The sequence below is a fragment of the Ipomoea nil genome, unplaced genomic scaffold (genome assembly GCF_001879475.1).
Source record: "Ipomoea nil cultivar Tokyo-kokei standard unplaced genomic scaffold, Asagao_1.1 scaffold2957, whole genome shotgun sequence".
NCBI lineage: Eukaryota > Viridiplantae > Streptophyta > Magnoliopsida > Solanales > Convolvulaceae > Ipomoea > Ipomoea nil.
The window spans coordinates 1,186,834-1,200,665 of NW_017619385.1; the positions used below are offsets into that span (position 1 = coordinate 1,186,834).

A 13,832-nucleotide genomic window follows, 5' to 3' on the forward strand; every position below is an offset into this window, starting at 1 on the left:
CAGATTTACAATTTGGGGAGACAAAAAATTTTATTTTATCAACAATTAGAGTAAAAAATTACTATTTAGTACTTCCTTCGTCCCATTTTATGTGGCGGTTTTTGTTAACGAGACTTGACTGAAGTTATTTACAATTTAATTTTTCATAATATTAAGTTTGGAATTAGTATGTAAAATTTATATATTTAGAAACTACATTAAAAGTACTATTAAACACAAAAAAAAAAAATAGAATTTTAAAAATTATAAAAAAAAAAGTTAATAAAAATAAGTAAAGAAGAAAGAGTTAGTTTGACCAATAAATAGTAAGTAAAATAGATAAAATGAGATAAATGGAGTAAGCTTTAGACTGAAATGTAATTGAATACTTCTAAAAAGAGGTATAGATGAAAAAAGAGATAGAAATTAAGAAGAAAAAAAAAAAAAGAATTGAAACACATTCCCCACCACCACACAGAAGAATCAACACTCCCCAAACAAGTTATTATTACCTCATGTTAGACGAATCATGAAAGATGACAAAACACTATACATACATCTCTCTTCTTTTATAAAATAATATAATCCCAAAATTAATGTTTTTCATTAAGAAAGGAAAAAGAAAATATAATGACATGCTATTGCTCTCTCTATATTAAAACGCATAGTCTCCTCTTCACCAATTTCTCTTGTGCCTCTTCCTCTGTACTTCCCCCCATCCCCCATTCCCTTTCTAATTACCATATGGCAAACTTGTTCTTCACTTCATGCCTTCACTTATTGCTAAACTTTCTATTGTTTTCTCGTAATAACGTAAATGTTATGGGTTTTATTCAACGTTGGCCAGCTGGAAGATCGACAAGGTTTTATGATTTCAAGGTTTGTTGTTTTTCTTTCTTTGATGCATTTTTTTTTTTCAAACTGCAATGATATTATAATATTTATTTTACAATAATATTTCATTTGTACTAAACTATGATTATTTATATATCTATATTTGTCACACTTCACGTCATATATTAATTTGATCTCATCATCTTTTGAAGTTCACCAAGCAACGTAACGTACAATAAAAAATATACATAATAATAGTTTATATCATTCACAAAGATTAAACAATCAACTCTCATGTCTTTTGATGAGAGATATTCAAGCAAAGTCAATAGACTTGTATGCTCATCAACTCCTTTATGTCATGCTTAGAGAAAATGGGGTTGGAATGGTTGGAGCAACTTTAATCTTTGTACATCTTTAATTTGGTCTCTAATGCAACTTTAGTCTTTATACATACACTAATTATATATACAAATTATTGGCTTGTTTATAGCTAATTAATGGAACTAATGTATTGTTTTAGGTTCAAACAAAGAGGATTACAAAGCTTTGCAACGTTACAGACATTGTGACGATTAACAAAATGTACCCCGGACCAGTTGTTTATGCTCAGGAAGATGATCAAGTTATTGTTAGAGTCACAAATGAGTCACCATACAATGTCACAATACACTGGTAGTAGTAGCATATATATATATATATATATATATATATATATATATATATATATATATATATATATATATTATTTATATACTTGGCTAAACATTTAACATTATTATCAAAAGTACAATTTCAAAGAATAATAGTTATTGCCAAATATCTTGTAATTTGATGACATCACTGTTTCTTTTTATAAGGAAGATCTCAGATTCGACGTAAGTTACTTTAAAAGAGGTATTAATTCATATAAAATGATGTGATATGATATTAATAAAAATATCTTTAACACTTCACTACTTACAAAAAAATGGCACGGCATGATGCATAGGTTTGACCTATATATAAGTTGAATTTGATAAATTTTTGTTATCATTGTTGTGTTAATTAACATGAGTGTAACTTATTTTTTAGGCACGGAATTCGACAAAAACTTTCGTGTTGGTTTGATGGACCTTCCTACATAACGCAATGTCCTATTCAAGCGGGACAAACATTTACCTATAAATTTACACTCGTACAACAAAAGGGCACATTTTTCTGGCATGCCCATGTTTCTTGGCTCCGTGCCACCGTCCATGGTGCCATTATCGTGTATCCTAAAGCAGGTGTTCCTTACCCTTTTCCATACCCTTACGAGGAGCATACCATTATCTTAGGTATGTATGTACTCCCATTATATTGTTTGTCATTCTAATGCATTTATATGGGGTGTTTGGTAAATATCAGCGATTAGCTGATTGAGTTAGTGAGTTTGACTAGTTGACATCATTAGCTGATTGTAAAAGGCTAAGATGTTTGGTAAATTAGTTATTAGCTGATAACTGATTAGATACAAAATGACTTTTTCAAAAAGCTGATCGAAAAAACTGTTTTGAGCAGCTTTTTGAATTTTAATATTTTCGGAGTAATAAGCTATTACAAAAAGCTAATTTATCAAACACTCATATTAATTATTTAACCAAGTCAAACAGTTAATAATGATCAAACAAACTAAAATTGACTTATAAATTAACTATTTTACTAAACAGCGACTTAGTTTGAATATTATTAATTTTCTATAAATAAGCTATCCAAGCTATTTCTTGATATATATGCTAGCATGAGGCAGTAGAGGGGTTGACAACGTTGAGATATTTTACATAAATGATGATAGGCTGACAGATTCCTTTTTCATTATTATTATAAGGCAAAAGTATTAATTTGGTTCCTAGTCCCTATTTGTCATGTCATCTTGGTTAATTTTGTCATTTTCTCCACAAATTTATTTCTTAATATCTTAATCTAATTATTCATCACCTATACAGTAAAATAATAATAATCCATTTATATTATGATCTTCTATACGGTATAAAAATAATAAATTTGAATTTGGAACAATTAAATGCACCGTACTTAGATAGTATTACAACACCAATTATAATTACATTCAGTACAATTAGACATATATCATATCAAATGTGGGGTAAGACATATATCATATCTTGTTCTACTCTATAATTGATTCACATTTGAAAAAAAAAAAAAAAAAAAAAGATGTAAATTTATGATTTTTTTTTTTGGGGGGGGGGGGGGGGGGGGGGGGGAAAGAAAAGAATAAAACTGAACTAGTTGAATATTTCATAAGTGTGGCAACTCGATAATTGATTTAATTTGTTCATATTTAATAATTCTTTTTTTTAAAAAAGAATGAGAAATAACTGAATATCTTTAAACTGGAGACACTATTAAATTGTTAACATGCAAAAAAAAATATATATTAATAATTTGATAATATATATGAACATATTACAACTTACAATGGTCAAATTAATATATTTGCCATTAATAATCTAATTACTATAGAGCGTTTAATTTGAAAACTAACATATTCCTAGTCATGCATATTTATGGTCCACACAGCTATATGTACCATACTATTAAATAATATACATTCAGTATACTCTACTAAAAAAAATATACATCCAATATACAAATAATGTATTTTTAATATATTAAAAATGTACTTTTTAATATAATCCAGATCCACATAATAATTTGCCATATTTATATATAGTTGGCTAATACATGGATGTATGTAATATATACAGGAGAATATTGGTTGCAAGATGCAACACAACTTGAGAAGGCCGTTTTAGCCGGTGGGGGAGGGCCTCCACCCGCCGATTCATTCACAATCAACGGCCACCCCGGCCCCAACTATAATTGCTCTACTAATGGTAATATAATTTTCAAGTTATCATTTTTTTTTTTTTTTGAAATTATCATGGTTCTTTACAAGGTAGTATCTGTTCTATATTACTGGGGATTTGATCATGTGACTATCCATTTGGAATGTTATATTACTGGAGTTTGATCATATATGTGATCATCCATTTGGAATGGTAACCGAGGTGCCATCACGCTACAATCCTACATAGTAGTTGGCATTTATGTTATCATTCTTGCACTATATACACACTAATAATCATATACCCGCCCAAAAAGAGTGAGCAACTAAGTGCAACATAATTATCATATTATAAAGGTCACAATTTTCATTTTTACTTTTTTTTTTTTTATCGAACAAAGACCTAACATTATTTTAAAAATTACACTTCATGTGTAGGGATAACAATAGATCGGGGTGGGTTAGGGAGCTGAGGGCTAAATCCATCACCCAACTCACATTATACTTTCTCCACCCACTCCCACTCCCAATCCGCATCCAGTGGACCTGTGCAAATTAAGTGTCTACTACGGATACCCACCACTTATTATCTAAGAGAGTTTTGTACATAAAATCTGAATTCAACTCGACACACAATGAGTCTAATTTTTGAAGACCCAAGCCACCCTCGACCCATCACCCAAAATTTTTTGATCCATACATGATGAATTTGAATGAAAATATGTGGAGCGAATTGAAATTGACATTCCTATTTACATGGCATTATATATATATATATATATATATATATATATATATATATATATATATATATATATAGCATCACTCCTTGAATCTTTGGCAATGATCAACTTGATTTGACACATTTAGTAAACATAATAATGGTGTTTTATTTCCACTGCGGCAGATGTGTATGCAATAGACGTGGTCCCTGGGAAAACGTACATGCTAAGGCTAATCAATGCAGCCGTGAACCAACAACACTTCTTCGGGATAGCCAATCACAACTTCACAATTGTGGAAGCCGATGCAGAATACACAAAGCCCTTCACCACGGACCGGGTCATGCTCGGGCCGGGCCAGACCCTCAACCTCCTCGTCACCGCCGACCAGCCCATCGGAAAATACTCCATGGCCATGGGACCTTACCAATCCGCTAAGAACATCACCTTCCAAACCACACCCTCCGTCGCATATTTCACCTACCTCGGCGCCCTCCCAAGCGCCTTGGCGTGGCCGGCGCCGTTGCCGCCGTTCAACGACAGCCTCGCCGTGAAAACCGTCATGGACGGGCTGAAAAGCCTAAACCCGCCGCCGGCCAATATTTTCCCCAAAGAAATCGATCAGAATATGTTCATTACTATCGGGCTGAATGTTCAGAAGTGCCAGTCGAGGAACCCAGAGCAGAACTGCCGAGGATTCAATGGAGGTGTTATGTCGGCGTCCATGAACAACGTGAGTTTCGTGAAGCCTAAGGTTTCCCTGTTGGAAGCTTACTATCGGAAAATTAATGGGCAGTTCACGGAAGACTTTCCCGGGACACCTCTGGGGTTTTATGATTTTGTGAATGGGGCACCTAATAACCCTCCAAATGATACAAGTGCGGTGAAGGGAACAAGGGTATATGTCCTAGAATATGGGTCCAGGGTTCAGATTATCCTCCAGGATACGGGCACTGTGTCTACAGAAAACCACCCAATTCATTTCCATGGCTACAGCTTCTATGTTGTAGGGTATGGGTCTGGGAACTATGACCCTGAAAAAGTGAGTTTTAACTTGGTAGATCCTCCATACATGAACACAATTGGAGTTCCGGTGGGTGGGTGGGCTGCCATCAGATTCACAGCTGATAATCCAGGTAATTAAACTATATATCTATCATCGTCTATGCACATATAACCAGCACTCAATTGGACTGGCCATTTCCAAACCCTATTGAACATATAATACTTAAACAGATGGGACACATGTTTCAATTTGATATGTTGGTTGGAGCACATAAAAAATAACAGTCTCACGCATGTTAGGGGACGGGGGTGTGTTGAACATAGTTGAGATGGACCACATAGTTCAACTGCATGTGCTCCATCTCAATGTGCAGTGTGCGGGGATATGTTGAGCACAATTCAGGGCCGAATTTTGGGCAGCATAGGGCCTCATATTTTAGAGGGTCCAATATTCAATTTTCACCTAGCTAGTTAAGAAATAAAAAAATAAAAATTACAATTGATCTTCTTTTCAAAAGGTTGAACCCTAACCCTAAGGGCCCCACACCCCGGCCCGACAAAGCATCTGGGACCATGTAAATTATGGTAACTCAATTGAACATGAACCAAAGAGGCTAGACTTTTGCTTACTGTGCACAAAGAGCCCCTCACTTTGAGAGGTTACAATTAATCTTAAAAGACTTGATGGAGGAATGGGGTAGAAACACGTGTCTATAGTATTTCATCTTGGAGGAATGGTAGAAATGCGTGTCTATGGAAGATTCGCACCCATGACCTTTGAATTGGCATGAGGTTGGTTCTGATACCAAATTGAAGTATGTGTTCCATTTAAATCGATAATTGGATTGCACATTTATGTTTTTATATTATATGTTAAGAAACTCACCTCTAGTTTAAGGATCATATTTTACATGCATGCAGGGGCATGGTTCATGCACTGTCATCTGGACGTACACTTATCATGGGGTTTGGGTGTGGTTATTATTGTGAAAAATGGTGAAGGCCAACTTGAGAGTCTTCCTCATCCTCCGCCTGACATGCCTAGATGCTAGCAATCTATACTATGATGGTTCATAATTACAGGATTGCTTCTAAGGGATCAAAACCTCTTCTGCAGGGGCAACATGATAACAATGTTGTGCACAGAAACAACTTTTTTTTAAGAAGAAAACAAAAAAAGTTATACAGACATCAAAGTTTTACTCTGTGGATCCAAACTCATTAATTTGAACGACCTATTCTTTTGACATCAACTTTGTGATTTGGGTTGCTTCTAAGGGACCATATTGTCTGGACATGTATTTGCTTTTGTGATTTGGTTTGTACTTCCGACAATCATCATGAAACAATAGTTTAATGGTTGAGGTGCATAACTGCAGAGTGTTTATGTCGTCAACAATGGTCCTGTTTGGTATATGCCTGTTAGTTAATAATTCTTAGCTGTTAGCTGATTTGGTTAATTAGAGGGTATAACAAGTTGAAAACATTTGTTGATTGCAGAAATGTGTTTGGTAAATTAGTTTTTAGTTGATAGATGTTTGGTATAATTTCTTTTCTAAATTAAAAAAAAAAAAAAGCTAATTGAAAAAGTTGCTTTGAGTAGCTTTTTAAATTTTAGCATTTTGAAATACAAAAAGTTAATTAACCAAACACTTATATTGATTTTTAAACAAAATCAAACAACTAATAATGGTCAAATAAGTCAAAATTAACCTATAGGCTAACTATTTTACCAAACAGGCCATTATATATAAATTATTTTAAGTCTAGATAAAAATGTTTGATGCAAGAATACTAGATAAGTAGTATAAACAAAACTGTTAAACGTGGAAAGTGCATATATATTTTAAGAGCATTACTGCTGCCGATGAGAACTGATTGTATTATATTTTCTGAACTTGATTACAATGAGATCAGATGATGTGAATATATAGAATAGAGAGTCATAGTGTAACAATGATAAGAAGTAGAGAGTCACAGTGTGACAAGGATAAGAAGTTCTAAACAGACTCATATACATAGAGTCCTAATACTCCCCCTCAAGCACAGTGTATACTAGTAACCTGTAGCTTGTCCCTTAAGGAAGAAAATCTAGGTCCAGGCAGAGCTTTGGTGAAGATATCAGCAAGTTGATCCTTTGTGGAGATGAAGTTGACTTGGATATCGCCCGAAGCTACTCAATCACGAACAAAATGATAATCAATCTCCACATGCTTGGTGCGCGCATGAAAGTTTGGATTGGCACTCATATATGTAGCTCCTAGATTATCACACCATAATTTTGGAATGGAAATACCCGGAATCTGTATCTCACGCAATAATGACATAATCCATAGAACCTCAGCACACACATCTGCAAGAGCTTTGTATTCAGCCTCAGTGGATGACCTGGCAACAATTCTCTGTTTCTTGCAAACCTATGATATAAGATTACACCCCAAGAAAACAGCAAAACCACTTGTGGATTTTCGATCGTCAGGACAACCAGCCCAATCAGAATCAGAGAAAGCATGAATGTCTCTAGATGAGCACCGTCGTATGCGTAAACCATGGTCAACTGTTCCCTTAACATACCTGAGTACCCGTTTGAGCTGCTCCCAGTGTGATATGGTGGGAGCATGCATATGCTGGCATAACTGATTAACTGCAAAGGATAGGTCAGGTCGTGTGACAGTGAGATATTGCAGTGCTCCAGCTAGACTCCTGTACTGTGTGGGATCATCATATAGATCTGAATTGAAGGGGACAGTTTTCGAGACAGAGATAGGTGTAGAAAGGGGTTTGCATTCAGACATTCCAGCCCGTTTTAAAATATCATTCATATACCGTTGTTGAGATAAAATAATCTCATTGTCACTCTTAACCGTTTCAATACCCAGAAAAAAATTTAGTTCACCAAGATCTCTGATTTTGAATGTAGCAGACAGTTTGGACAAGAGCTGAGACATAATACCCTGATCACTTCCCATTACAACAATGTCATCCACGTACACCAATAGATAAACCAAAGCAGAGTCTTTAGAGTAATAGAACAGAGAGACATCTGTCTTTGATGCTTGAAAGCCAACCGATAGTAAGAACGTATGTAGTCGATTAAACCAAGCTCTGGGAGCTTGTTTTAACCTATACAGAGATCTTTTTAACAAACAAACATGATTCGGGAAGTTAGCATCAATATAACCAGGGGGTTGCTTCATATAAACTGTTTCAGCCAGATTACCATTTAGAAAAGCATTATGAACATCTAGCTGTTTGATAGACCACCCAGATGATAAAGCTAGAGATAGAAGGAGTCTTACAGTCGTAGGCTTTACCACTGGACTAAAAGTGTCGAAGAAGTCCTGACCTGGAACCTGATTAAAACCTTTTGCAACCAGCCTAGCTTTATGCCTTTCAATAGCACCATCAGCCTTTCTCTTCGTACGACACACCCATTTACAGCCAATAATATTCATACCTGCAGTGGGTGGAACTAGAGACCATGTGTGGTTATGCAGGAGAGCATTGAATTCTTGGTCCATGGCTTCACGCCACTCAGGATATTTGACAGCTTGAGAGTGACATGTGGGTTCCGTGGGATGCAGCTGAGCTGCTAGAGCAAAAAGAGGAGCATCTGCATTGCTGCGAGTGGCCATAGAGTGAGTACGGACATTGGGCCTGATGGACCGCCCACGTGGACGGCCTCGCCGGCGAGCAACAGGCTCCACAGGATCACCCGACGAGGCAGCCTGTCCGGGATCCACGGCTGGTTCGAATGAAGCAGGTAGCGGCGATTCTGGCAGCTCATCATTGGACACGACAGGAATAGGTGTGCTGTGACTGAGAACAGATTCCGCCCAAGGTCCAGAAAACGGAATAGATAGATCCTGCAAAGAAGTTTTAGTAGCAAAGGGGAAAACTTCTTCATCAAATCTGACATGCCTGCATGTGTAAATCTTATTAGTATGTAAGTCCATGCATCTGTACCCCCTAAAGGACATAGGATAACCTAGGAAGACACATGGAGAAGACCTGTATGACATCTTATGACGATTATATGGTCGAAGATGAGGGTAGCATAAACACCCAAAGACACGAAGAAAAAGATAGGAAGGAGGGGATTTATGTAACAGGAGATGTGGACTGGAGTTATTTAATACAGAAGATGGCATTCTGTTAATTAAATAGACAGCAGTCTCAAAGGCAAAATCCCAAAATTTCAAAGGAACAGAGGCATGAGCTAGAAGAGCCAGACCAGTTTCAACAATGTGACGATGTTTTCGTTCAACACGACCATTCTGTTCATGTGTATAGGCACAGGATTGTCTATGTTGAATTCCTAATTGAACAAACAAAGAATGCAACTTTTTGTACTCAACACCTAAATCAGACTGAATGGCCTTTATTTTGCAATTAAAGGACCGTTCAACAAGAGTACGAAATTTATCAAAGATGACATAAAGATCAGACTTTAATTTCATAAGGAAGAACCATGTATAACGGGAATAGTCATCCACAAAGATCACAAAATAACGGAAGCCAGAAGTAGATAAAGTGGGCGCAGGACCCCAAATGTCTGTGTAAATAAGATCTAGGACTTGAGAACTAGAGGAAGCAACACGGGGGAGGGAAAAACGGGCAGATTTGCCTAATTGACACGCATTGCATAAAGAATTATGACAACGAATATTACCACGAGACCCACTAACCAAACAAGAACGAAGTATATGGCTAAGAACACGGTTATGAGGATGACCCAGACGATTGTGCCAAGTGGAAGCCGAGGCACGAGCGGAAATAAACGCTGACGGAGACGAACTAGGTAATGAAAGTGTGTATAGTCCCCCCGAACTATTGCCCCGAAGAAGTATTTCATTGGTATTGATATCTTTCACAACAAAAAAGGAGGGGTGAAACTCAAAAAAGACTTTATTATCGGATGCAAACTTCTGAACAGATAATAAAGAATTAGACAAACGCGGAACGTGAAGTATATCAGACAATGTAAATGATTTAGAAGGGGTATTAAAAGAGGCATGACCAACATGACTAATAGATAAACCCATACCGTCACCGACACGTAAAGTGTCATTACCAGTGTACTTCTCCGATGTAGAAATGGCAGCGATGTTCGGAGTTGCATGATTTGTGGCTCCAGTGTCCGGAACCCAAGTATGAGAATTTGACGAGGTTTTAGCAACTAAACCATTCTGAAACACCAAATTAGCCTGAGAACTCGGAGCCCCTGAATATCGCCGAAAACAGTTGACTCCCGTGTGACCGAAACTTTTGCAAATTTGACACGGAGCATTATAGCGCCAAAAACAATTGGCTCCCGTGTGACCAAAACGTTTACAAATTTGACACGGATCATCATAGCGCCAAAAACAATTGGCTCCCGTGTGACCAAAACGTTTACAAATTTGACACGGATCATCATAGCGCCAAAAACAATTGACTCCTGTGTGGCCGAAACCTTTACAGATTTGACACGGATCATCGAAGCCACGTTGCTTACCTCCATGGTAATTAAGGTTGCCATCGCAGCGCTGCATGTTCTTGATTTTATGAATCACAAAACCCTAGCTAACTGATACCAGATGAGAACTGATTGTATTATATTTTCTGAATTTGAATATATAGAATAGAGAGTCACAGTGTGACAATGATAAGAAGTAGAGAGTCACAGTGTGACAAGGATAAGAAGTTCTAAACAGACTCATATACATAGAGTCCTAATACTGCCCACACCTCCAAAATTTTTCTTTCCTAGCTAATCTCTCCCCCTAACATAACACTTTTTCATCAAATTGTTTAGTTCTGATAACAAGTTAATGGAGCCTATCAATTCAAGACACCCAATAATTATAAATCAGGTTAAAAGGAATTTTAAGAAAGAAAATCGAAAATTTTGGAGTGGACAAAGGATTTTCTATATTTTAAATAAAAAAAGTGTCATAAATTTATTGTTTCTGGGTCATTGAACTTTAAAATGTGCAACTAAATCATTAAACAAGTAAAATATGTGCAATTAAGACAATTGACACTTATTCCTTTATAATTTGACACTTAAATTGCATTAAAAGAAATCATAAAATGTTTCAATTGTATATATTTTTACTTGTTTGATGATTTAATTGTACACTCTTTAAGTTCAATGAACTAATAATTACTTAAAAGCGATAAACTCAGTGAACTCTTTGACACTTAATTATTCCTTTAATTTAATTATTATTTCAGTAATAATTAAATGCATTTACATGTGTAAAATACAATTGAATTCAGTTTCCGGATTACAACTATTTAACTTGTCAAGTGTTGACATGTGGCTGCACGCTTGAACAACTCAATTGGTTATAGAGGTAAAGTTTGAAAATAATGATCCAAAATCAAATCTCACCACCAGCAGTGTTGACATGGAAGCAACCTCGGCCCGCATGGGCAGCTCAACTGGTAATAAGGGTGAAGTTTGGGAAGAATGTGTGAGCAACCTCTCAAAGTGAGGGGGCTCCTTGTGACTGAGTTACCATGATTTACATCCTCCCAAGGACAAAGTGTTAACATGTAGCATGATGCACTTTTATTACAATGGGTAGCTCTGTTGGGCCGGGGCGTTGGGCCTTTGGGTTGGGGATTCAACCTTTTGGGAACAAAGTGTTGACATGTGGCATGATGCACTTTTTACAATCGTTATGCTATGGACCCGTGTCCAGCATGCATGCTGGACACGGGTAACAGTGCCGTTAGGCACTGTTAGCTCTCTTTTTTTTTTCTTTTTTTTTTTTTTAATTTCAGACCGCTTTGTTATAAGAGTGTATGTTCATAATTTTATTACTATATGTTCATAATTGTAAGTTCATAATGTCAGAGCTCTATGTTCATAATTCCATAACTGTACATTCATACTTTCATAACTGTACATTCATAATTCCGTACCTGTACATTCATAATTCAATAACTGCAACTTCATAATTTTCGAAGCTCTATGTTCACAATTTTAGAGCTCTATGTTCATAATTTTATCACTATATGTTCATATTGTAAGTTCATAATGTCAGAGCTCTGTGTTCATAATTGCATAACTATACATTCATAATTCCGTAACTGTACATTCATAATTCAATAACTGTAAAATCATAATTTTCAAAGCTCGATATTCACAATTTTAGAGCTCTATGTTCATAATTTTATCACTATATGTTCATAGTTGTAAGTTCATAATGTCAGAGCTCTGTATTCATAATTTTATAACTTACATTCTTAATTCCATAACTGTACATTCATAATTCCATAACTGTACATTCATAATCCCATAATTGTACATTCATAATGATACAAACGAATAACGCCGTTAACGGCGAGACAAAATCAATTTTTTTTAACTGAAATGACGCGTTTTCCCTGAAAACGACGTCGTTTTGGACTCGTGTCCACAATGCATTGTGGACACGAGTCCACTGCATAATTTGCGCACTTTTTATACAATGGACCAGGTTCCACATTGCATTGTGGATCCTAGTCTAAAAATTTATATATTTGCAATTAACATATTATGTCTTTCAGTTCATAAATTACGTGCATATATGTAAATAAATTGAAAGAACATAATTTGTTAACTACAGATCCATAATATACTAATTACAAACACATAATATGTTAACTGCATATACATAATATGTTAAGTGCATATTACATGCGTACAGGTAGCATATTATGTGTATGTACTATGTAGTTAATATATTATATTGGAAAAACAGCATAAATGGCATGGAAAGTGGTTATTTTATGGTACAAATATTAGTGAGGTTCACTTTCAATTTGGGTCGGGTCAAAGTGAATTCAGGTTCTTCATAATGAGACAAAGAGATTGATATATTGTTCATAAAAAAAAAACGGATAATGGGTGAATGAGAAATTTATTCTCAAAGTAGATCTATTTGAGTTGGAAAATGAAGATGAAAAGGCTTTAAAGTAGTCTTTGTCCCATATTGATTTGGAAAATGAATTTACACCCCTATATATAATAATCTTTTTAAGATATATTTAATTGTATAGTATAATGGTTCTTTCTCGCGCGAATGTGGCCGTAGAGGTAAAGGCCAATAAAAGTCATTGACATGGATAATGGTGGCAGAGGTGGATGAAAAAATTATGTTCTGTTTCAAGCAAAAGCAACCATCAGGAGGGAAAAGAAAAAAAATGGCTATATATATAAGGAGATGACTGGAATAATTGTTCTTCATTAATACAACCAGAATATATATTATCCGGAGTGTGGACTTGTTTGGTAAATGACTGTTAGTTGTTAGCAGATTGTGTTAGTGTTTGTTAAATTAGCTGATAACTGTTTGGTACAATTTCTTTTCTCAATTTTTTTCTCAAAAAGCTAATTGAAAAAGTTGCTTGGAGTAACTTTTTGAATTTTAGCCTTTTGGAGTTGCAAAAAGCTAATTAATCAAACATTTATATTGATATTTAACTTT

The 13,832-nt window shown here is 35.5% G+C and overlaps 1 protein-coding gene across 1 annotated transcript; it reads left to right on the plus strand.

Moving 5' to 3' along the window:
* The first annotated feature begins 691 nt into the window (after positions 1–691).
* On the plus strand, positions 692–6,740 carry LOC109162760 (laccase-6). The gene is made up of 6 exons (XM_019311441.1): positions 692–858; positions 1,337–1,488; positions 1,888–2,132; positions 3,564–3,692; positions 4,551–5,501; positions 6,292–6,740. The coding sequence occupies exons 1-6, from the start codon at positions 724–726 to the stop codon at positions 6,420–6,422; spliced, it is 1,743 nt and encodes a 580-aa protein (XP_019166986.1). The 5' UTR covers positions 692–723; the 3' UTR covers positions 6,423–6,740.
* Positions 6,741–13,832: the final 7,092 nt, after the last annotated feature.